Source organism: Chelmon rostratus, chromosome 3 (genome assembly GCF_017976325.1).
Source record: "Chelmon rostratus isolate fCheRos1 chromosome 3, fCheRos1.pri, whole genome shotgun sequence".
Lineage (NCBI taxonomy): Eukaryota > Metazoa > Chordata > Actinopteri > Chaetodontiformes > Chaetodontidae > Chelmon > Chelmon rostratus.
The window spans coordinates 27,953,565-27,979,406 of NC_055660.1; the positions used below are offsets into that span (position 1 = coordinate 27,953,565).

At 43.4% G+C, this 25,842-nt stretch overlaps 2 protein-coding genes across 3 annotated transcripts; both read left to right on the plus strand.

Moving 5' to 3' along the window:
- The first annotated feature begins 594 nt into the window (after positions 1-594).
- On the plus strand, positions 595-22,107 carry LOC121604538 (protein AF-17-like). 2 transcript variants are annotated; one of them, XM_041934086.1, is made up of 20 exons: positions 595-890; positions 1,777-1,856; positions 1,964-2,018; positions 2,184-2,293; positions 5,655-5,758; positions 7,623-7,716; positions 8,244-8,351; positions 8,610-8,699; positions 8,904-9,051; positions 9,146-9,943; positions 10,490-10,689; positions 11,824-11,941; positions 12,141-12,207; positions 12,569-12,717; positions 14,558-14,758; positions 15,234-15,310; positions 15,581-15,951; positions 16,160-16,268; positions 19,022-19,237; positions 19,333-22,107. In XM_041934086.1, exons 1-20 carry the CDS (start codon positions 782-784, stop codon positions 19,366-19,368), a joined length of 3,240 nt encoding a protein of 1,079 aa, XP_041790020.1. In that variant the 5' UTR covers positions 595-781; the 3' UTR covers positions 19,369-22,107. The 2 variants fall into 2 exon arrangements, with proteins under 2 accessions (XP_041790020.1, XP_041790021.1); XM_041934087.1 differs by having other exon boundaries at positions 8,247-8,351.
- A 960-nt stretch (positions 22,108-23,067) lies between these two features.
- LOC121604516 (CDGSH iron-sulfur domain-containing protein 3, mitochondrial-like) lies at positions 23,068-25,833 on the plus strand. The gene is made up of 3 exons (XM_041934057.1): positions 23,068-23,311; positions 23,853-23,969; positions 25,032-25,833. The coding sequence occupies exons 1-3, from the start codon at positions 23,222-23,224 to the stop codon at positions 25,218-25,220; spliced, it is 396 nt and encodes a 131-aa protein (XP_041789991.1). The 5' UTR covers positions 23,068-23,221; the 3' UTR covers positions 25,221-25,833.
- Positions 25,834-25,842: the final 9 nt, after the last annotated feature.

The following is a 25,842-nucleotide window of genomic DNA, read 5'->3' on the forward strand; positions in this document are numbered from 1 at the left end:
ATTTGGATTTCATATCTATTTGCTTTTAATAGTTTTGGCTGCAACTAGATTAGGAGTTGAGTCTACGAATGGAGAAAGAATTTAATAAAAATGTAGACAACTGCTTGCCACATCATTCAGCAAAATGGAATAAATCAGAGAGAGTAAAATGAAATGAGAAGACAGTAACATAAACACAGCAGTATTATCCACACTGTGGATGTTTTGCACTTCAGGTCAGGACACTGGATGGTGAAATAGCTTGTAATTGTTGCCTCGTTATTCTGTGGAAATCCTGAAGATGGCGCTGTTGAAACAAAATTGATAGAGAAACAGAGCGCAGCCAGCGGTTTTGACTGATTGATCCACATGTTTTACTAATCTACTTCATAACACTGCTCCACAGATAAGCAGCCACAAGGTACGATGCTCCCACATTGACAAGGATTTCAAAAATCACGCTACAGTCGTAAAACGTGGTGAAAAACGGGGCTCATGTTAGATATAACAATAACTTGCCACCTTTGCTGTGACTTTTATTCCGACCCAGAGGAGCAAGTCTGAGCATGCGCACTGCATCGGTTCTAAGGGGACGGGGAGGACATCACGGAAAAAACGTAGCAGCAGCACCACAAACCCCACGCCGAGATTTCGTCTCTCCGCTGCGCTAAAACTGCGCGACGAAAGCGGCCCACGACTATGCCCGGTGCGGCGTTAAAGTGCGGGACGACCACTTGACAGGCCTGGGCGAGGTCTGAGCGGTTGCCGGGAGGGGAAATATATTTCTTCATATGGGAAAAGCATGCGGGAAATGGTCGGAGGTTGCTGCGTGTGTTCAGACGAACGAGGCTGGGCTGAGAATCCGCTGGTCTACTGTGATGGACACGGCTGCAGCGTCGCCGTTCACCAAGGTAACATTAGCCGCTGTTAGCGTGTAATTACCGGGCAGCTGCGGCGGCTGACCCGGCGGCTGGAGGCAGCCAGAGGTGCTGCTTGGCCGGTAGGTTTCTCGGTAGGTCTGTCGCTGTCTACGTGCGTGTTTGTGTGTATGTTGCTGTGTGTGGGAGGGGTAGGTAGGCGTGCTGTTTGTTGTTTCCTCTCAGCACACATGATTAAACACACAGGGCCAAGCACAGTGACACCGAGCCCGGATGGCGCCTTGATGCCACTTTAGGTCCGTGTGTGCGTGCGCGTGTGTGTGTGCGCGCGCGCATGTGTGCGCGCGCGCGGCTGTCTGGCCCGGTTGGATTCATGGCACACTGCAAGAGGCGTGTTTTTGCGACAAAACAGCCCTGGCGAGGCCCGCCGGTTTGGACACTATGTTACCTTGTGTCCACTTGCTTTGTTGTTTAGACTAGAGAGGGGAGCAGTTCACTTACAGGATCATGTTTCTGAGCACAAATCTGATTTATGCCTGTCTGACTTCACTCTGTCCTCATCTGCAGGTTCATTTGTCGAAGCAGAGATGGTTTTATCCCCTAAAGTCAGCGAAACGAGCTGTAAAATGTCATGAAGAGAGAGTAGTTAGACGCTGACACCGCAGGTTTAGTTGAGAGCTGTCCTCATTGGGTCAATTTAAGTTTTAAGTTGATTAAAAATTTCTTTTTAAAAGGATTGTAAGAGAACTTAACATTACTGGCAGGGCAGGACAACATCAGGATATGTGCAAAATACATTACAGTGAAAAAGATAAAATAGAAATTTGCAGTATGCATGTACTGTATGATACAGTGTTGCAGAGAACCATGTATCAAAATAGTATCATTAATCTGCTGTGTGTGTGTGTGTGTGTCCCAGCATGCTACGGCATAGTCCAGGTGCCCACCGGTCCGTGGTTCTGCAGGAAGTGTGAGTCACAGGAAAGGGCGGCCCGTGTGGTGAGTATGCCAACACACAACATGACACAACACATCCATCCATTCCTGCTTCGCCCATCACGAATACTGGCACGCTCACAATTCTGCTCTCTCCTGTCCCGCTCCAGAGGTGTGAACTGTGTCCCCACAAAGATGGTGCCCTCAAGAGGACTGACAGTGGAGGTAAATCTCATCCTCTGTCCATCCCACTCCAGTGCTGTCCTGCCCAGCAAGTGTAGGAAAGAGCAGGGCTGCCTTCTTGTCTGAAGTAGAATAGAAGCTGTAGATTTGCATGTCATTCACAAGGAGCCTTATCATGCCATTATTCTGCTGCCAATCTCTCTGTAGGCTGGGCCCACGTCGTGTGTGCGCTTTACATCCCTGAGGTGCAGTTTGCCAACGTCCTCACCATGGAGCCCATCATCCTGCAGTACGTCCCGCATGAGAGATACATCAAGGTACTGATACAAAGACAGCTGACAGGACAAACCCTGTGACACATTTTGAAGTGACAGTCATTAGTCTAAAGAACGTCATCAGAGTGCGTGGCTCTGTCTCAAAACTTACATTACAGAAACACAGTCAGGTTCCTCAGAGAATGGTACTGACGTGACTGTGAACAAACTGACTGACTGACTGAACAATTTGTTTTTTCCTCCTGCAGTGGTGGAAATGCACACAGAAATATCCTTTATTAGAGATGATAAGTCACCAAAGGCCAGGTTTCAAATATCAACACTTTCCTGTGCTGTCTTACCTGTTGATGCCGAGAAAGCATTCAGGGGGCTAGAAAAGGACTACTTGTGGATGGCCTTTGAGCAGTTTGGCTTTGGCTTTGAACTTATCATTTTGACAGAAGTGCTTTACTGTAACCCTTCTGCTGTGATTGTTACAGGGAATAACACCTCCACTCAATCTCCCATGTCACGTTCCTGCCTTCAATGTTGCTCTTTCTCACAGTTATTATAATAATCCTATTGCCTTTAAACTCAGCATGAGTTCCAGCAGCGCTGCCTTTTCATATACCTGTTGTGTCTGAATTTGAGTACGTAGGGATTAATGTCTTTCAATCATTGGACAACACCACCACCAAAAACTTAAGACATTTTTAGCCTTATAGAGGTGGACCAAAAATGACTGTCTCATCTTCCTCACTCACTGTGGACCCATGTCTCTATTATTAGCCTCGTGTCCCCGGCTCAAGATGTTTACCTTGCACGCTGGTAGGGTCTGCAGTGAGAGTCAGGTAAAATGCTTGCAAGTGTTGTATATCCTTTGTATTATGTATGTGTACTGGATATAATTTCCTTGCCCTACTTTTGAGAAACTTAAAATATTATGTCTGTAGCACAACTTTTGCCACTTATCAAAAAGTTGCACCAAATGCTTGGTCAGATTCATGTTTCCTGTACTCTCTTGTATTTTATTACAGCAGATTTCTTGCACAGTTGTTTGTGATTAGACAATTTGGAAAATCTCGTGCTTTTTTGTTTCTTAAGTGATCTTTCTGCAGAACATATGTTTAGAAGTAAGGTATTGGAAAAAGTATTATTTTGTTATCTGTACTCAAACGCAGCATTATATTGGCACTTGTATTGAAAACGTGTGGTAGGTACCCAGCCCCATCACTGTCACACAACTATTTCCAGAGTAATTACAATAAACCTTTGCAGCTGTAAATTCTGTATGTTTTCAGAGCAGGGACTTTGTCGCTTTTTCCACCAGCATCAACAGTCCCAGAGAGAAATCCATTATAAAGGAAAAAGACAGTAGTTCCAACAAGCCTTGATGCATCGCAGCTTTAAGACATGTGGGAAACAGAACAACTGTCTTTCCAGGAAAAACACATCGCTCCACATCACTGCCGCTCTCTTCACCTACACGTACCGTACAAACCCAGAACTGAATGTGGCAAGGTCACGCCCGCTCTCTGGAGGTTGTTGAAAGTCATTCTGGGAAATGTGGGAGATTTCCAACTGACGTAGAATTAGATGAGGCAGGTTGACAACAGAGAAGTACATTCACCACAGTTCTTCAAAAACTACTTAAACACATTTGAAATGTAAGTCAGTTGTCATGTAAAATATTCACTGGCTGCTGATTCGTCACTTAGGGGATTTGCTGCACTTCCCAGTTTTTGTATGATTAAGAATTGACTGAAATACTGATGAACTACGAAGTTACACACAGTCTTGTCACAGTCATGCAGAGTCAGAGCACCGCTGGAGAACAGGATGAATATCCTCAGGGTATTTACAGCCACGCTTAGACATTGAGAAAAGCTTCTGAAATATTTTGCTAATGTTTTTTTCTTTTTTCTGCTTTGTAAAGCACACCATTTTGACCGCAAGCTAGTTTCAGGCCATTATAGCTTAATCATACATCAGCTGTATTGTAACTTTATCCATTTGTAACTTATTTCTTGTCTGTGTAGTTTTGGTAGTTGGCAGAGTACATGTAGCAGGAGTAATGAGCAGAGTATCCAGCATGCACCAGAGCAGGCCTTTTAAACCATTGCACATTACAAAGAAATCAATATTTGACGCATGGTCACATTAGCCTGAGCAGCCAGTCGCTGACATGCTGTGTGTTTGTAATATGTGTGTGTGTGTGTCTGCGTGCGTGCCTGCATATAAATGTACACATGTGAGTGTTTGAGTGCCTGGTTTCATATTACTGTGTCAGCTACAGTAAATTGCATGCAGCTTTCCCCAGTCAGAGCCATTCATCCAGATTTTGCTGCCTGCATTCCTAGACAGCGTTACAATGGACAGTGAAAACTTGAGAAGCCACTCTTCCTTTTACGCACTCAGTGTAGTTATGTCTCCGGCCTTTCATTACATAGCCGACATCCTCTGAGGGGAACAGAGAGCGGAGTAGGATGTGGGGAGTAGAGGAAGACAGAGGAAAGGGGAGAGAAAAGGCGAAACAGAGAAGGCTGAAGCAAAAAGGTAAAGAGCCTGCTGTTCCTTTGTCCCGCACCTGTTGCTAGGCCTCTTCTGCCCCCCACCAGTCAGCCCCGCTCACTGGGGAATAGCTGAGGAAGAAGTACAAAAGCTCCGTGTGCACGTGCCTGTGTGTTCACATGTGAATGCTTACTTGTATTTTGTGTACATATGTGCTCATTTTCATCAGTTCAGACTGATGCTGCTTTTCAAACAGGAGACAAGAACTCCAGCCGTGAGCCTCTCAAATCAATCATTTCCAAAGTCTTGGTTGCTACTGATGAATTGTTTTGTTGTATCACTATGAGTGTCCCACAGTTCATCATGAAGTCATTCTGTGCCTATTCTATGAAAGCTTAGAAGGAAATTAATAGGAAAGGAAATAAAGTGTGGTAGCTGCAAGATTCAAAAAGCCCTAAAGTAAAAACTCTTCAATGTCAGATTCTTTTCACAACGTTCTCCAACATCTGGTCAGCAGTTTCGCTGTAAGCAGCAGCAAGGACGGAGCAAACTGTGTTCTGTTTGAAAGCCCCATCTGTTGTCCTGACAAGCAAAACTTCCTAATCTTTTACAGTATAGCTGCGGCTGGCCTCAAATTAAGGAGCCTTTTATCTTTCCCGCACTGCAATCACAAGGGTTCACTTAATGGCCAAATAACATGAATATATGAGTTTGCCCTGCTCACATTAGAGCAACAGATGGAACAAGACCTCACAAAACTTGACACAGCTGTCCACATGAATCTGCATTTTATGAAACAGCAAGAACTGTGCAGAAACTTTGTTCATCAGAGGGGCAACATAGCATCTGCTGTTGTTATTAATAATAATAAGTGTTATGTTTCTTTTTCTGTCCATCTTTTTTGCTTCACCAGACCTGTTATATTTGTGAGGACCACGGGAGGGAAAGCAAGGCTGCATGCGGAGCCTGCATGACATGCAACAGACAGGGCTGCAGACAAGCTTTCCATGTCACCTGGTAAGTGTTAAGGTGTGTATGTGCATATGGTGTGCTTGTGGTTGCATGGAAACGTGTCGTCGACAGCATGGTGGTAAGACTTACTCGTGATGGTCAACATCAATTAAGCAGCAAAGATCTTGCAGGAATATTTGGAGGAATTAATTGTTTGATGTAACATTTTAATGAGTGTATTGACAAATAATTTGTATGTTAAAGCTACTAAAAAATACACACAAATAAAACCCCGATTCCAAAAAAGTTGGGACACAGTCACTTGCAAATCCTTTTCAGCCTACAGTATATTCAGTTGAATACAGTGCAAAAACAAGATATTTAATGTGAAAAATGTAAGTAGTTTTTTGTAAATACACCCATGGGGGCATGTTTACTACTTTGTTACATTACCTATGAACAACACACCGAGGACACTAATTGTTGATGGTTTTAAAGTGAAATTCTTTGCCATTCTTCTTGAAATACGACTCAGGTTGCTCAGCAGTCTGGGGTCTCCATTGTTTCATTTTGTTCTTCATAATGTGCAACACATTTTCAGTGGGAGAAAGGTCTGGACTGGAGGCAGGTCAGTCTAGTGCCCACAGTCTTCTACTGTGGAGCCGTGCTGTTGGAGCTGTATGTAGAATGGGGGGCTTGGCATTGTCAAGCTGGAATAAGCAGGAATGCTCCTGAAAATGACATCTGGATGACAGCATGTCGCTCCAAAACCTGCAAATATCTTTTAGCATTGGTGGTACCCTCACATTTATGTAAATAAACCAATCCATGTCCACTGACACACTCCTATATCATCACAGATGCTGGCTTTTGAACTTCGTGCTGGTGACAGTCTGGATGGTCCTTTTCCTCTTAAAGCTGGAGGGCACAACATCCATGATTTCTGAAAACAATTTGAAATGTGGACCTCACCACAATTTTCCACTTTGCATCAGTCCATCTCAGATGAGCTCGGGCTCAGAGAAGACAGTGTTCCTGGGTGTTGTTGTTATATGACTTTCGCTTTGCATGGTAGTTTAACCAGCGTTAAACATGTGGATATTTGACTCCCTTGCAGAACTGACCCTTTGCTAAACTTGCGTTTATAGAAACAGTGAGGAATTGTGTTTACTGACTGATAGTTTTCTGATATGTTCCCAAGACCATGTAGTAATATCCTTTATGCAATCATGTCCAGTGTCCAATCCATCCAGGATGCTCCTTTCATAGCCAATCAAGATACTATCACCTGTGACCAATCAACCTGTTTACCTGTGGAATGATCCAAACAGGTGTTTTTGGAGCGTTCTACATCTTTCCCAGTCTTTGGTTGCTCCTGTCCCAACTTGGCATCAAATTCAGAATAAGCAGATATTTACAAAAATCTGATGAGGTCAAGCATTTAATATCTTGTTTTTGTGCTGTTTATGAGTATAAATAAAAAAGGATTAGGATTAAGGATGAACATATTATCACTCTCTCTTTTATTTATGTTTAACACAGCATCTCAACGCTTTTGAAAGTGGGCTCGTACACAGCAGGACAGTGTGCATTAACCAAAATGTGCATTTGTTTGCAGCAGTGTTCAAGAAGTGATGTCATTTTACATGCACATAACTGATTTTCTTTGTTGAAGCGGCAGCAACCGGAAAGGATGGCCTGTTGCAGCACTTGAAATCAAGCCTGAAAGATTGTATGGCATGAATTTTTGTGTGCAGAGATCTGACATTTGATCCATTCTATCATGAATGATGACAAAAGCTCTCAGGTGACCCGAGCCACATCCAGTTGCCGTTGTCAGGGTTAGTGTGTGTGTGTCTGTGTGTGTGTGTGTCCGTCTGTCCGTCTGCTCTTCTGTTTCTTGTCTGACCCTGTGACACCCTGTGTTCAGTGCTCAGATGGCAGGTCTGCTGTGCGAGGAGGAAGGCCCGGAAGCTGACAATGTTAAATATTGCGGCTACTGCAAACATCACTACAACAAAATGGTAAGATGGACAACGGTCGAGAGACTGCAAACCAACATTCTTGCACAAAACATTGTAAAAATAAGGAAAGTGAAAAAGAGTTGCAATTATCTTAAAGACCACATGATGAAAGTAGTAGCTGCTATAAACATCAGAAATAAATGTCCTTCTCAAAAATTCTCCCTTAAATGGACTGTGAAATGTCAACACTGTGCGTTAGCAGTAAACATGCTAAACAGAACTATACACAGTTGTTACTTTGGTTGGTGTTAATTCTTTAATTCAACTTTAAACAGCCTGTATATAGCTGCATCGATTTCATCCATGACTGTCGACATCATGGATGAAATCGAGACACAGGAAGACGACGTCTCCATTCTCAGTCCCACCTGCAAAAGCTCTGATTGGCTCAGTTGTCAGTTGGGGAAACAGCAGCCAATGAGCACAACACGGCTCATAGCTCAATGGCACCTTAAAGCATTATTTGAAGAAGAAGCCCTGCAGTTTGGTCTTGAGACAATGCTCACTTTCTCCTTTGGTTTTTACAGCAGAAGAAGTTGCGCTCCAGTGAAAACGCAAGTAGCGCCTTCAGTCATTCCAGGGGGCGCTCCAGCTCTCCATCACAGGACAAACACCACCACCACAGACAGAGGAAGGTAAACACTACTGCTGATGTGTGTAACTGTAACTGCTAGGTGGTTACCAATGGTTGGCACTGCACATTTGGTCAGTTTTTTAGTCATGTTTGCATATTCTTTAGGTATATGAGTTTTGGTATTGGTACCAAACTGGCATTATATTGGCAAAAGTATAAACAAAATTTCAAACAATGCCCAACACTAATTGTAATCATTTTAGTGTCTCTGTGTGTGACTCTTAACACACCTGAGCCCTGTGTTTTCCGTTCTGTTCAGAGTCACAAGGACAAGATTCGGCAAAAAGAGCGGCACAAGAAGTCGTCTGACAGCCTCGGCTCCTCAGTGACGAGCAGCACTATAGAGAAGGTATGAAAAGAGATGTTGGACACTGTGAGATGGAAGTTTAAATTTGAAGAATTCTTGATGTCACAGTATCTTCGTCAGTATTGTATAAACAACGTTTTGATAAGTCATGTCTGGTTTAGTTTCACGTGTAGTATAGAAGTGTCGCTTGGTGGAAAAACTGAATGAAAAAGCTGATCTTGTTATGCTCTGTGTGTTCTGATACAGATATCCTCCAGTCACCACAGCAACAAGGACAGTGAGGGAAAGTCCAAGAAGCTGAGCTCACACAGTCACGGTCACCGCAGTAAGAAGACAGGAAGCACTGGCAAGAGCTGCTCCTCCTCCTCCTGCTCCTCTAGTCCGTTCAACACAGGTACTGCGTGAAAACTGAAACGGGACATAAAGCTTAGAAATAATGTTAGCAATGAGATTCTTTGAGTTTGACCACAGCTTTGTTTCTCTTGGAGGTGGCTCCCTGACCTCCGCTCAGGATTTCCATCAGTTCTCTTCGTCCACCCGCCTGGAGCGTGACCACGACCGAGGCGGCGACGACCACAGCGGTGAGGAGCGTAAAGAGCGTCACAGGAGGCCAGCTGTCCAGGAGGAGGAGGACGAAGAGGACGATGAAAAGGAAGAGGACAAAGACGAGGAGGAGGAAGAGGAGGAGGAGGAGGACAGTAAATATCACAAGCCACCTGCTTTGACTCCTGCTGATGGCCCACTGGCAGGGTCACAGGGTCACGACAGGTCAGAGGGCAACTCGAGCCCTTTTGAGAACAAGGTCACTATTTCCACCTTTGGGTCCATCATGCGCATCACCTCCTCGTCAGGGCTGGCCAGCAGCAGCAAGGTCCGGAAGATCTCCTCCTCGGGGGACTTCAAACCCTCCAAGTCTCTCTGTAAACCGTCTCAACTGAGCACGCCTCCTATCCTGGAGGAGGCGGACCTGGAGGAAAAAGCCACACCTCCACCACTTCCCAGAGAGAGGAGGCACCGTGGCAACAAGAAGAGCAGCCACGGTCCAGGGCGCCCACGGGGCAGCAAAAACCGCGAGCGGAGGGAAGAGGAGCATCACCAACACCATCACCACACAGCACCGCCTCCTCCAGCCTTAACCTCCTCGCTCTACCCGAGCCCGTCCTCCATCCCCCACCCCGCCTTCCCCTCCACGCTTCCTCCCACCACCATCATCTCTTCCTCTTCTTTCTCCTCCTCCTCTGCTGGCAGTTTTTCCACAAGCCGTGGCAACTCGCTGCTTGGCCCTGGTGAGTCTGAGTGAGTGGGTGTGTGTGGTAGCCCTCGAGCTTCCTGTGTGAGAGCAAGCGTATGTAAAAAGGAAAAAAAAAAACACCCGACGCTATCACTATCTGTTTGTACTTTGGTGTGTTCATTTGCAACTTCAGTGTTGAAATGTTTCCATTACACACGTGTCATGTCAGCACCACAGTATCAGCCTGACATCAACAAGACAGTGTAGTAGAACAAGCCTCTGGTAGTAAGGGTAAAGCAGGATGGATAAAGGTTCTGTGACATTTCACTGTTTCACACACATGGTTTAAACATTTAGACTATTTTGTAAATCTGTCTCACAGCATTTATTTTATCTGCACGAGGCAGAGATATTGTCCCAGATAGTGGTTTTGTGTGTGCTGCACATGTCTCTGAGTGGTAGATTTCCTGCCCTACTTACAGATTGATTCAGATGCACACAAACACATGTGTGCCGTGTGTTTGTGTCTTTGGAGAACAGACAACTTCTGAAAAGAATAACAAATATCTTTTTACCTAACTTTATCTTTCTGATCTCCCAGGTATCTACTCCAGTCTCAAGGACCCTCTCACTCTGGGTGGGGGTGTCTGCAGTACCCCTCTCTCCCTCGGTGGAGGGGTGTGTAGCACCTCCTTGTCCCTGGGAGGGGGTATGTGTAGCACCCCTCTCTCCTCAGGACTCCTTCAATCCCACATCTCCTCACTCTCACTTCCGTCAGTCAACGCTGTCTCGAACACACAGGTACTTCAGCGGAGAGAAAAGTTTAGGCCGTTTAGATCAGTCAGCCTGAAGGTTTCAGGGTGAAATGATCTGTTCTCTTTGTTATTATCCCGGTGTCTGCGGCACCTGTCTATTTTCTGTAGTTGAAAATTAATCTGCAACTATTTTGACAATCAGTTATATCTTGTCAAACATTTGCTGTCCCAGCTTATCAGATGTGAGGATTTTCTGCTTTTCTTTGTCATGTATTATAAAATAATAATAATAATAATAATAATAATAATAATAAACTTTATTTGTGTAGCACCTTTCATACAGCTTGAAATGCTTTACAAGAAAGAAATCTCATGCACCAAGTGAGTGCTGCACATAGAAAAGACAGAAGGACATAAAACAGGGATAAAAAATGAATGTAGAATAAGATGAAGGATGAAACCCACTGGATAATGATGAATAAGGATGAAAGTAAAAAACAAAGACTGCATAAAAACAAAGGATAGCTTTATGCATTTTATGAGAGCACAGGAATATCTTTGGGGTTTTTGGGATAAATTAAGCAATATGGAGAAATCTCGTTGGGCTCTGGGAAATAATGATCAACATTTTTGACTCTTAAATTTCTGACAATTGTCTGAATTTCTTTCTCGAGACAAAACAATTCATTTATAAATGGAGAAAATAATGAGCAGATTACTCAGTAATGGAAATAATTATCAACCACAATTTTAAATTAGAATTTTATCTCATTTATAATTGATGTTTATGAGGCAAAAATACTTTTTTGCTGCTTTGCTCTTTTTTATGTTGGTGAAAATTAAATATTTGATGTTCATTGAATATTGTATATCATTTGTATGCATCACCTTGGCCTCTGTGAACTTGTAACGGGCATGTATACTGTTATGTATACTATTTTCTGACATTTTATAGATAAATTATCTGTCAGCAGGCTAACAGATAATGAAATGGCTTTAATGCAGCCCGTGCTACATCGTTAAATGATTTTGTAAGCAAAATGCACTCCTATACTAATATTAACCAGCAGATGAGTTTGTACTTTGTTTGAGCAGAAGGCTTCTTTTTTCTCGAACATCCTTTCCAGATGGTGCAGATGATTTCTTTGTCAGCCAGATGCTAATGTTCACTGTCTCATAGGTCCATCCAGGTTCCAGCACCTCCTATAGCCTGACCTCCACTCAGCCTTTCGCCAGCTGTCTCTCCACAGCCCCAACACTGCCGCCACTACTGAGCCAAGCCCAGACCTCACTGCCAGGTGAGAGGAAGGCAGAGATCAATATGTTCATTTGCATTTGTTCAGAAACTGAAGCTAGTTTTACGTAAGTTTCCACAAGTACAGACTTAGCCAGACACAAATATTCTTCCCTTTCTCAGAATATGACATACATTCAATTTCTTCATAGTGCACCGCCTACAAACAAGTAAAGTTCATGAGTCTTTGTTCCCATTCTCAGAGTCCGACCTCGATGACTGTCGCTTCCCGTGTCAGGGGAACTCACCGAGAGAGAGCCTTTCCTCACAGTACGTCTCGTTTCATCTTTTCTTGTGATTTTTGACAGTAAGCCTCTGACACAATATGTGATTTTTGCTGCTCAAAATGAGTAGGCAAGTGGCAAATCGGTTTCAGTTTTGAGACGGTCTGACTATCTACTCATATTTCATCCATTTAGTGGAACATCATTTGGATACATTTTCCCTGTACTGTAGCTGCAGTCAGATCAGTTTCTATCCCGTAACCAGCAACAGGAAACAACTACCAAAGTGACTGCATGCATTAGAAAAAATACCAACCACAACAGCTGGATCTTGGTGGTAGTTTTCCCAGCCTGGCTGTAGCAATGACGTCTGACTCCTTGTTGGTTTTTACCTCCTCCACACTCAGGTCTCCTATGAGCTGTCTTCCTCTTCTGTTTGACCAGAGGGACGGGCTGGGCGCAGGAGTCAGAGCCCGTCCTGAGAACGTCCCTCCAGCCAGCTCGCACATTGAGCTCCTGCTGGAGAAACACGGCAATGGAGAGATGGGAGTTAACAGTGAGTGAGCCTTGGAAAAGATGTACTGTACTATTTTTGTTTTGTTTTTTTTCATGTGAAACACTTTCACTTCCTCTGGCCTTTAAAAACTCTTTAAATGGAACAGTCTGAGAAGGAGAAGTCACTCTCTGGTTGAACTGCTCATGACTACTGGCTACATTAAGTTCTTGTGAGCCAAAAGGGTTGGGAACCACTGCAATGCACACTTAATTATACTATTTGTGATCTGCACATGATTGTGTTCACCTGCACTCTGCAGTGCGCTCTGTGAGAAAAAGACCTGGTGCTATTTAGAGATGATGAATGTACCTGTGGATGCTGTCAGGGACAGAAAATAGCACAGTGAGAGACGGCACGCTGCAGCAATCATATAAAAGCGGCTCTAGCAGCTTTGTTTCTCATGTTCTTTCTCTACATTTCATTTCTGTCGGGCTCTTTCCTGGACCAGACTGATCACTGCCTCTGACTCATTTTGTCTCTGGGGACATCATCAGCGGATATTTGCTTTGTAATCTATTTTTTGCTCCTTTTTCTTTCTCCACCCAGTGCTGTCACATTTTCTTTCCATTTTGCCTCATGCTTCTCAGTTCAGTTATCAGTATCAGTTATCTTATTCTGCCTTCCATTGTTGTTATAACGTTGTTGTCTCTCCAAAAATTAGACTTGGTTCCTCCTTTCTTCCCCAGCCCTCATAATATTTCTCAACTGTATGTTTTTATACATCTTACAACCCTGAGTCCAAACAAGTTGGGATGCTGTTGGGATGGATATTATTACATGGGCTGTGGAACACTTCAGTAAGGGACTGTCGGTAAACACGGTTTGTTTACTAATGGTTGCATTCTGGTTTTTTTACGTTTCACACAGCATCCTAACTTTTTTGGGATCGGGGTGTGGCCTCCCATCCTCTGCTGAAGGAAAGGCCCATAGCCTCCACCATTAATGTGTTTCTCTGTGCCCCAGGGAGAGCTCACGCTAGACTAATGAGTGTTAACTGCTGTTCCACCCTGCAGAAATGAAAGAGAAGACTTGTTTGTTCTATGTGATTTGACCTCTTGTATTTTGTACTGTAGTGCAGCCCAACATCAACCCATGCAGGAGGCTAGGCAATCTGAATAATTGAAACCACCTGTGGGGTTGCACAGAACCTTTAAATTGGACTAAAATAAAGTTTAGCACAAGTCACTGCATCTACTTTTGGCATAGATATTTCCCTATGAATGGGACTGTTTAACCATAACTACAGCTGCGTTTCCATTGCCCCTAGAAATGCACAAATCCTAAATATCACAAACACCTAAATTTCGAAAATCCTCTCAAATATCGCAAAAACATTTTTACGCTCTCATGAGGTGGTTTTTTAGATGTATCGACATTTAGTTGTATCGCAAAAGTGTAATGGAAACACTTTTTTACGCGTCTCTGAGGTCAGGGACTCCTCGTTTCGGGCTGTCAGATGGAAACACCTGCAAGTCGCATTCGAACTTTGCCGAAATTTCAGAAATATCGCTTTTATTTTGCAAACAACTGTAATGGAAACGCAGCTTATGTTATCCTGATACATGCAGTGAATTAATGGGAATATTATACATCAGTTCTGGTTCCTCTGTCAATTGACTTGTATGGTGTAAAGGAAGTGCGGGCACTACGTACATTTTTGTGTAATGTGCTCGTGACAGGCCTGTTCTCTGCTGTGTATCTAGTGGAGTAGTCGGACTCACTTGGACACATCCTGTCTGCATCACATCCTACCCCAAAGTACAGTCAGATAATGGCAGCAGACCCACGCTAGGATGCTGTTTCTGTATGATGACGGATCTGTCGTCCCTGCCTCTTCTAGTTGTCGAGATGCTCCAATCGCTCCATTCCCTGCAGCAGGAGAACCAGCGCCTCCAGGACCAGATCCTCAGCCTGACGGCCAAGAAGGAGCGGCTGCAGCTGCTCAACACAGAGCTTGCTGTGCCTTTCCCCCCACATGTTCTTTCCGCCCAGGGCTCCATGCACAGCTCTGCCCAGATCAACTTCCTGTCATCCACCCAAGGTCAGATTCTTCTTATCCTCTACCTACTGTCATATTGAGATCTCACAACACAAACTCCCATTTCTGCCCCCCTTCACCTGCAATGTAGCATTTTGTGTCATTGTTAGTGTGTTACTGTCAGGTTGGTCCTGTCTGACTGTATTGTTCGTTATAACTTTCTTTCCTCTGATGAGACAACTTACAATAAACTCAGGGTGGTTGTTACTTCTTGTTCTGCACCCCTCTCCTGGTTAGTGCCATGAATGAATGCAGCAGAAAATCAAGCCTGGTAGCACAAGACGATACATGTTTTAAAATGCAGTGCAGAGGCTGCACGTGTTTTTGGCAATGGCCATGAGCACAGTAATTCTACAAACAGAAGATGTCAAAATGCTGTATGTAGGGCATTTTAAAATTTTTTTAAAAAAACATGGTGGTTAGTGTAGACCTTGGTTTTATAGTTTTCACCCTGTGTTCATGCCTCTCTTTTCCTTAGACCCCCTGAGCACCAATAAAAGTCCCCTGTCCAAAAGCTGCTTCCTGAATGACACCTCCTTTGTTACCTCGTCTGAGGTGAGAACCTGTAGACCCTTCATACCTTGAACACACCATACAAACCTTCATCAGATCATATTGGCTAGTACATTTCTACATTTCTAATAAGAAATGTGTGCGTTTAACCCTCAGTACAATGATGGCAACGACAATTGATGCTGTCTGCTACTATCACATTTATCTTCAAATACACTGATTGTTGGTGCAGAGAGGTGCAAAGGCACTGGATGCACCAAAAGTTAGCTGAGAGCTAATTGGCTAAAATGATTGTTTATGTCTTTGTCCCAGGAGCTCCACTCTGGCAGTCCGTCCCGCAGTAGCTCCTCGCTCTCCTTCCAGAGCACTCCTCCTCCACAGCAGAGCCCTGCCTCCTTCGGCCAGCCCCTGCTGAACGGCCTGAGTCGGGGTCTGAGCGACGGTCTGGGGACAATCAGTCAGGCCGGCAGCTCCTCTTTGCCCGTGGTGGGCGGACTCATGGCGTCCCTCGCAGGAAGTCCTCAGCTGAATATGAACGGTGTGCTGGGCAGTCTGAACGGCGTGATCCAGTCTCCTGTGCAGAATGCCCCTCAGCCGGCACTCCCCGCTCTGCGGCCCCAGCCTCCACCTCTCAACCCCCAGGCACTGGCACAGGGCTTTCCACTTCCCAAGAGTGTGAGCCCGTATGTACCCAGTCTGTCCTAAAATCAGCTGAAGTAGAAATCCAACTTAAAATGAGTTGTTTTATTTCAAGACGTTGACATCATGTCAGGCAGCCAACAGGTAGTACTTGTACCAAAGATAAGTCTCTAATCGTCTGGACCGATTGGCTTGAGGGTTGGTGTATTGTCTGGTGTGTAATGTGACCATGTGTTGTTGCTTGTGTTTCAGGTCTTCTCTCCTGTCCGAGCAGCAGAAGCAGATTCGTCTGGAGCAGCAGCAGCAGCAGCAGCAACAGCAGCAGCTCCAGCAGTTCCTCACCTCACAGAACTTCACTCCTGTAATTACACTCTTTCTTCCTGGCACTTATTCTCACCTGTATTTTTACAATGTACATTTGCTCATAGGATCTACAATATTTCTCCCCTTTGATTTGATTTGGAGTGTGACATTGCAGCCTTATAGTGTTAGAAGGCTGTGTGCTCTCTCATACAGAGGAAATAAAGCTCCTTCAAAGAAAGAATACTTCCCAGTGAATATTGAATGCTATTTTTGCTTGAAAAACCCATCCCTAAAAGTGACTGTGTCCAGCCAAGAAATAGTGCCTTCTTCAGTGCGGATTGAGCAAACAGGATATAACATGCTAATTAGTGAGCTTTAGAGGTGTTGGTGTTACCTTTGAACAGAGCCAAGTTAGCTGTTTTCCCCCTGTTTCCAGAAATTATGCAAAGCTAAGATGTCTGCTGGCTCTAGCTTCATGAGATTGAAATTGATTTTCTCAAGAAAGCGAATAAATATGTTTCCCAAATTGTCAAACTATTCCTAAAGCAGGTAAAGTTGACCAGTTTTCAGTTCAACCCAACTTTTTGAATATTTTACCAGTATTTAGTGTAATTTGTCTGATTCTACAGTAGTGATGTGCCTTATTTTGTCTTGCTCAAAGATGCTTCCTCTCATTAGTGTCCCACGAGTGGTCATTAACAGTCAAAGGTGTGACACTTAGGATAAGAAGTGTAATTCTGGAACATTAAGTATGCATAAGCATAAGATGTGAAATGTTGTTGATTAAGAGCAATGATACTTATTTGCTTCAAAGATGAATATGGAGATCAAAGTCTGCAGTAGCATGAGATTTACTAGCTGCTGAGGCTGTGAGTCACTGTGTGACTCCTTTTCAACAACAGGAAACCAGCTGCCACAAATGTTCTATTTGACTTGCAAACAGGCAAACGTCTGGTGGAGTCTGGAACCGACCAGACACTGTGGACATCTGACACATCGAGAACTGGTGTCTTTCCTTGGTAACTGTGGGGTTTAGGCTTATTTGTTATTGTGTTATGGCACAAATACAACCCCATTTCCAAAAAAGTTGGGATACTGTGTAAATGTAAATAGAAACAGAATGTGATGATTTGCAAAACACTGAAACCCCAGATTTACTTGAAAATAGCACAAAGTCAACAAATGTCGAAACTGAGAAATTTCATTGTTTTCTGGAAATTCTGTCCTCATTTAGAATTTGATGCCAGCAAGGCGTTTCAAAAATGTTGGCACAGTGCCAACAAAAGACTGGAAAGTTGTGAAATGCTAAAAGAAAACAGCTCATAATGAATGAGGATAACTGGCAACAGTTTAGTCTAAAAAGTCTTTCTGGTTCACCACTCTGTGACAGCTGCACTGGCAAATGGTGAAACAATTTAAGAATAATGTTTCTCAACCTAAAACTGCAAATAATTTGGGGTTTTCACTGTCTGCAGTACATAAAAGATTCAGATAATCTGAAGAAATCTCCGTACGCAAGGGACAAGATTGAAAACCAGTATTTGATGGCCGTGATCTTCAGGCCCTCAGACGACACTGCAGTAAAAAGTCTGCAGTGGACGTCACCTCATGGACTCAGGAACTCTTCCAAAAACCATCGTCTGTGAACACAGGTCATCACTGCAGCCACAAATACAAGCTGAGACTCCACCATACAAAGAGGAAACCAGATCCAGAAACTCTGTCGCCTTCTCTGTTCATGAGCTTATTTAAGATGGACTGAGACAAAGTGGAAAACTGACCTGTGGTCTGACAAGTCAAAGTTTGAAATGCTTTTTAGAAATCATGGACATTGTGTCCTCTGGGCTAAAGAAGAGAGGGACCATCCAAACGTTATCAGCAAACAGTTCAACAGCCAGCATCTATGATGGTATGGGGAGTCATTAGTGCCCGTGGTACATGGGCAACCTACTAATGCTGAACCATAAATTCAGGTTCTGGGGCAACATGCTGCCAAGTAGACAAGGTCTTTTTCAGGGAAGGTCTTTCTTATTTCAACAAGATGATGTCAAACCACATTCTGCAAGTCCTGCTGCTAAACTGACCTGCCTGCAGGTCGACTCGTCACTAGTTGAAAATGTTTGGTGCATTATGAAACGTAAAATACCACAAAGGAGACATGAAGTGTTGAGCAGCTAAAATCATACATCAAGTGAGAAAAACAAAACATTCATTGGTCTCCTCACTTCCAAAACACTTAGAGTGATAAACATGACCCCAACCCAACTGTTTTGTAACGTGTTGCTGGCATCAAACTCTAAATGAGGATATAATTTTCAAAAAACAATTAAATTTCTCAGTTTCAGCATTTTACATTTTGACTTTGTGCCATTTTCAAGTAAATCTGGGGTTTCAGTGTTTTGCATATTGTCACATTCTGTTTCTATTTACATTTTACACAGTGTCCCAGCTTTTTTGGAAATGGGGTTGTAGGTGAGAAGGGTCCAACATGGTTGATCTGAGGAAAGTTGCACTTGTTCAGCTGCTTTCAGAGCAGCAGCCCAGTTTTAGTAGGTCTGTCACAACTATGTCAGGGAGAATCGACACTTGAGAGGTAGTTTTTTATCAATTAAGATTTTTCTTCAATTTAACTCCCAATTCTGAAAGCATAGTGATGTTATTAATCTTAATGTTCACAGTGCAAAAACAGAAACTTGTGTGATGTTACATGACTGCATAATGAGGTCAAAGTTCAGCGTCCCACATGTCCAAGCTGGAGGTCACAGGTGTCCTGAACATCCCACAAACTTTCTTCTCCCCTGTCCCCACCAGGAGCAGCAGCTGGTGGTGTGCCAGATGCTGCAGCAGCAGCAGAGACAGAGGGAGCTGCAGCGCCTCACGCTGACAGGAGCACTCACCTCCACCCCGAACTCGCCCATGATCGCCCAGTCACCCAACCTGCTGTCCTCGGCCACAGCCTCACCCCTGCAGGGTGGCCAGGGCGGCAGCCTCTTCGGCCTGCAGGACAACGCACTTCACAAGCCTGGGGTGAGCAGCGCCGCAGGACTTTTCATGACGACTGTATATGTTGTAATGTTTTCAGTTTTAGAAATGTAAGAAACATTGTGTAATTGTGTTTTCAGGCTGCAGGAGAGAAAGGTGGAGACAAGAATGGGTGATATCTCTTCATCACACAGGAGCAGCTCAAATGAAGATACCGGGCATCAGAGCCCACATAAAGAACTGCGTCAACTTACATGACAACATCCTTCCTTCTTCGTCATCTTTATTTTACACCCTCTTTTATGAATGTATAACAGGATGGACTTAAACGTCAAGGTGAAGTTTTTCATGTTTGGGGAATTCTTTATATCAGAGGTTCTTCTCATAGGATTTTGTGCAGGCAGCTTTCAGAGAGCATAAATACAATGGTCTCTTCTTATATTGCACTAATTTGTTAGCTAGACCAATGGGGCTGCTTATGAAGGCAGAGCCAGCGATCCTGCTCATCCCTGCAGGTGCCGTGTAGGCTTCTGGGTTGAAGAGTGAACTGTAGGTCAGAGTGTCTCTCCTCTGACTTCTCAAGCACTGAGCGTTCATGATTTCCCTCCATGGCTTGAACCGGAGTTTCCATTCAGTCGGTGAGAATCACAGACTTCTACCACTTCTTGCAACCTCAACTGTCTTCCTTGATATTTTTGTCTTCCCTTTGTGTTCACCCCACCCAAATTCCATCCAGATCTTCTACATGTTGCATCTTCTCACATGCACTTATTATGTAAAGGATAGCTATACAGTCGTTTCCGGTGTGTGGTTAGTGGCATTTCTTCATTAAGCTAGTTATTACCTCAGATCTTTCTGCCACCTATTTTCCATTGTTGAAATTTTGTGCTAACTCATTACCGCAATAGCCTTCACTGGATATAAATGCCCACCAAAAATCTTGGTGTTAACTCTAAGGTATTAACTCATATAAATGTAAAAATGGCACCGAACCCACGTGTCCAAAATGGCACTATCGTCCACTAGAGACTGGCATCAACGTGAATGTTGACCAGCAGATTTTATTCAAAACCAACTCGAGAGTTTCTAAAGACTTTTATATCCTTCCAGTTGCTGTTGAGATTAAGCAGACAAAACCAAACATTTGGAAATTGTAAGTAAGAAATGAATTGCTTTTCCTAAACAAGTGTGCACTTTGCATGTTAGTAGCTAACAGAGCAAATTAGCCATCAACACAGTACCTTATAAAGGATCCTTGGTACTTACTAGGCCACTAGGGACTGAGAGGGTTTTGATTTCTGTGAGTATTTTGCACTCCTCCTCCTGAAGTGTCAGTTTTTTGTGTTACTTTCATACATAGATATTCTGTTCATGTTCACCAACTAGTTGTTCTTTTAGCAATACTGGATAGATAATGCCTTAATGATGTTAGATTTACAGAGAAAACCACGAGCCCAAAGGCTTACTCTCTTTCGTCGTCTTTCTTTGATAGTGTTTTTTATCTGGGGTACATGGAGGGGTACATTAGTAAAGTGGAAGCACTCTTCCCTAAACCCATTTATACTTTTGATAGCTGACTGATGATCTCAAAAGATGAAATGTGTGAATAACCGTATAGTGGTAACTGAAGTGTCAAATCATTTTTGTAATTTTTGTGTTCAGATGCAATGTTCTTTAGTTGTTTGTGCTTCGGAGAACTGAGAAACAAGGACTTATTGAGAATCTTAGCCTGCACAGTGGTGTCGTAGGAGACGGCTGGGGACGGCCACGATGTAAACTATTATTATAGTGCTGTCACAACAGTGTATGATGCATAGCGTAGCTGTTATCAGCTGAGCAGACGGCGCGTTGCCAGTGTCGTTAGTGTTGACCTTTACTGCAGGCCCGTTTGAGCCCACGTTCATGACTCAACGTAGGACTATGATGGGCTTCTCTTTCCTTCCACTCCGCTCTCTCATGTGATGCTTCTGTTTAGCTCAGTTTTACTAACAGGGGCCGCTCACAAAGTAAGTGATTATGTTATCATATTTTCTCCTGTGTTCTTTAACAGTATGTCATAGGCCTTTTAAAAGAATTTCTCACTTCTTTTTGCAATCTTGAACATGATCTCCCATACATGTGATATCTTGAGTGCTAGGTTGTTTTGTTAGCAGCTAATGTAGACGTCAGAAAGGAACTTCAAGCAGCTCACTAGTTGGTGATAAATACTGTAGCAATGACAGAAGGAGAATGTTGATTACGTTGATTAAGGCATGGGCTAACGCGTTGACATGACTCCACAAGGGATGTCTTCTTATGTAAGTCCAGACACACAACCATGTCCAAGAGATTGACTGAAGAGTGCGAAGGATTTCTGAAGCTGTTTCTTTCTCATGTTGCACTGGGGCACTTTGGGCCCAATTGTAAATTGTTTTTTAGTACCTTTTCAATTTTGTTGGAATACAAGTTGTATACTTTAATATGTTTGTGTAAAAACACATTCATTCTTTTAAGCTTTGAAGTTTGGGTAACCAAGATAATCCATGTTCTGAATGTCGTACTGTGTATCTTTTATGTATTACAACATTTTAAGCACCTGGCTCTGAATGAGGTTTGACGGAGAGCGAGTTACCTATTGGGATATGAATTGCATGAAATGCAGTGAGGTCTCTCAAATGTATTGCTAAATACCAAGTAATAACTATGCATAATTTTAAATGCATTGTTCCCTGAAAAAGAAATTAAATGAAATGAGCACTGAATTTTAAAAAGGACAAGCATGTTGTCATTGTACAGTGTATTTGTTTGAGAGAATTGATTGAAACGAATTTGACGATATTCAGATTAAAAGCCCTGTAAAGTATTTTGATATTTTTGTGTGTAAAATTAAAAGGACGGATTAAGACAATTTTTTGTCAATAAATGTATTTTACTGAGTTGTTACATTTTCTTTTGGGTGTTGAATGACTCATCTGTCAGTGGTCTGGACTTAAACAGAGGCGGTGGGAATGAAGTCAGAACTTTTCAGAGACAAGTGATTGACATAGCTCGCTGTACTCTGGCCTGGTGTCGGCTCAACTGAAGCAGATTTAACTTCACGTTACAGTAACAACTATCAGAAGCAAATATTCTGTATTAGAGCGATGTGAGAAGTGGATTCTGTCCGACTGAAAACAGGCTGCGCTGGTTTTTGTTACCGTGTGCTGTGCTTGGTGCAATGCTGGAACTAATGTTTGGGTACCTGAATGTAGGACTGAATAAAAATGTAATCCATTATAAAAAAAATGTATAAATGAAAATCACAACATTTTAAAAACTGGTTCCCATATATCCCAGTAGTGTCCCCATCATCCTGTTACAATAGTCTGTATAAAGAGTACATCTTATCTGTTTGTGTACAGACAGATTTGTAAGTCATCAAACTGAGTCCAGAATCTTGAGATCATTTTCTAACCAGATGTGGTGTAAAGAGGCTTGAAGCGGATCCAGAGTACACACATTTACACGGTTTCTTTGTTTTTATCACACCCTCTAACAAGGCAGCCATTGTTAAGAGTTTATAAGAAGCAACTTGTAGCTTTATGAATGATTCACAAATGATTTGCTCCTGTTACATATTTCAGTAATGACCGTTTATAAATGGTTTGCGGTTTAATTGTTTTATTAATATTTAATAACTGGCTAATTATTCTATCATTAATAACGCTATTAATCACAACTTGAAACTCTTACAAGTGGCCCCCTCTGTCAGGAAGTCTCTCCGTCTCGTAGTCCAGCACCGCGGATGTACAGACCCACCTTTCTTGGTAAGAGCGATTCATGCGGAGGAAGAGGAGGAGCGGTGGGCTAAATTACGAAGGCGTGGCCTCAGCGCGCGAGCTGTTTACACTCATCAACCAATCACCTGGACCGGGTGCGACAGGGGCCATGTTGTAGCTTTGGCTGCAGTCCGTCCTCACAGCTTCCTGGGCCCGCGGGCTGATGACTTGAGAGTCCCCGTAGAGCTGAACAGGTATCACACCTGAGCGCGTGCTCCGGAGTTGCAGAGACATGAACACGAGCCGCTTCATGGCCGCGGTGTGGAGAGGAAGCTCGCACATCTTCAGACGAGCGCAGCTGGAGCCGCTTTCCTCTGCGATGGTGAGCCCTCAACAAGAATAATAGTCTCTTTCTCATGTTCGCAGCTCATTTTCCTGTTTTTCACTGTGCTTAGAGATGCGAGTGGAGTATTTCAGAGTGCTGAGTCATGACAAAGTCTACTAGGCAGCACCGGTATTTTTTATTATCCATTCACACAGTGAGTCTGGCACACCCTCCTTTATCCAATGCCCTTTGCCACTGATGTGCTTCGCTTGTACGCCTGTAGGTAAAAGAGCAAACAGGCCTGGCCACTTCATTAAAGGCTATCAGTGTTCTGTTAACAAGACACATCTGTCAGGAAGTAAGTGTTAGGTATCTGCTCTGTCCGTGTGTGTGCTCAGCTGCTGGTAGAAAGTGCCTTTTTGTATCAGTTGTTATTTATTTTGTTGTGAGTCAGTAAGCTACCAGTTAAACCTGAAGCTGTCTTTTTTTTACTGTCCGTTAACTGTGGTCTGCTGTTTCAAACCCTCCGCTCGCAGTATATTCCTGTAGCCATCACCAGGTGCTCTGTGTCACCTGTGGAGGTGTGTTTCATCTGCAGGTTCAGCGCCGCCTGCAGTCCACACAGAGGGTCCCTGCAGCCCGTCTGCCCAACATAGTGAAGGTGTCTGCCGGGAAACGCTACGCCTGGTGTGCCTGTGGACACAGTCAGAAACAGGTGAGTGTGTATAGTGCGTCGGGGTCCCGCTTTCAGTGGCACCTGGGCTCAAAGCAGGATGGCGGTCATTCACTCAGTCAGCCACAGCCTGGACACGTTGATCTGGACATGGCCCATGTCCAGGTTACATTCCCACAGGTGGGAAAGCTGCCTTTCCAGACACAGTTTGCTGGTGGAAACTCGAATTTCCTCCTGTGACTGACAAATAGCTGAGCTAATTTGAAAGGTTCTTGGAAGTGTTAAGTACAATGTGTCATCAGACTATGCTGATGTGTGCAGAGATCCCCAGTCATGTAAAGGAGAGGGCCAAAGTGGACTAACTTCAGACATAACAATAATTAATATTAAACCTTCGCTGGGCAACTTTGAACTCTGACAGCAGGAGATAACAGAATGGATTTCAGGGTCAATCCTGACAGCCAACACTGCTGTTAATGTCCTTTTTCAAGACAGAATCTTGACCTGTCATGGCAGGAAAAGCACAGGTCTAACAGCCAGGTTCACAGTGGTTTTGTTCTATATCAATGTGCAGTGATAGTGAGCCAGCATGTGCAGTCAGTAGTAGTGCAGCCATAATGCTACATATTACACTTGTGCTTTTTCTGTGATATGTCCAAATGAGTGATTGGCCCATGTTGTTGATTAAACTATGCTGTTTTTCAGACCATTGTCTATAATGTTTTCAACAAGTGTCTGAGCTATTGCTGTATTCCTGTTTCTGAGTACACAGACTGAAGCACAAGTAAGTGTGAGTGGGAATGTTGAGTGTGTTATAGATATTTGCATCATCAAGACAGAACTCTCCTCAGCTGTTTCTTCTGAAGTAGCATGGTAAAGAGTAGTAAATAAGATCAGTTTTCATACAATCCAACCCAGTTCAAATAATACATTAGTTGTTGTCTGCTTATTCATGTCAGAATAATCCAAAAAGTGATCAAAAGAACTGACTTTACAAGAGTGAATCTGGCATCAGGTATAAAAAGATTAACATTGATGTGAGCTGATGATGATTTTGCAGTCTGTGTTGTCTCACCTTTCCCTCTCTGTCTCTCTTTCCCTCAGCCTTTCTGTGACGGAGCTCACAAGACAAAAGCTCCGAGCATCTCTCCTCTACGCTTCACCCCTGACAGAAACAGGACGGTCTTGCTGTGTGCCTGCAAGGAAACCAAAAACGCACCGTACTGCGACGGCTCACACCTGAAGGTCATCTTCCGCGATGTAGTGAAGTCGGTGAAGGGCGTCTTTAAATGAACAGCATCCCAGATGTTTGCACTGGGAGGCCGTGGAGCAACGACTGTAATAGAAATGAAACGGAAACCGTCTTTATTGTGCCTTATCAGTCATCCACAAATTCAGAAAACTCATTGCATTTTGATATGAACACAAAATACATTCACTGCTGTCTGCTTTTGGCAGGAAGATGTGATGCCCTGCATCATTTTATCGTCCTCACACTTGTCAGACTGATATTTTGGCTGAACATGGTAAATTGCATTGTTTTTTTAAGTAAAAATGTTTTTGTAACCAAAGTCCATATACAAATGTATAATCCATTTAAAAAAGCACATTGGTGTTTTGTTCAAGCGTACATAATCAGTAGAAGTGACAGTTTTCAAAGCAGCTTGTACCAAAGCCGAGCAGTGACGTCTATTACATCTTTTGTGATTGTGAGTTATTCATATGTGCCTGAGTTTTCCCTAAAATGTGTTTGATTGCTGTATGTATCCATTTGTATTGTATTAATGTCTGATCTTTGTCACATTTTTGTACAATACATAAAACATATTGGTGTTGTCCACCCTTATACTGTACCTACTTAGCATAACTTTGAATTGTAAGATATAAACTGGTCCTCAGAAAGCACCGTAAACAC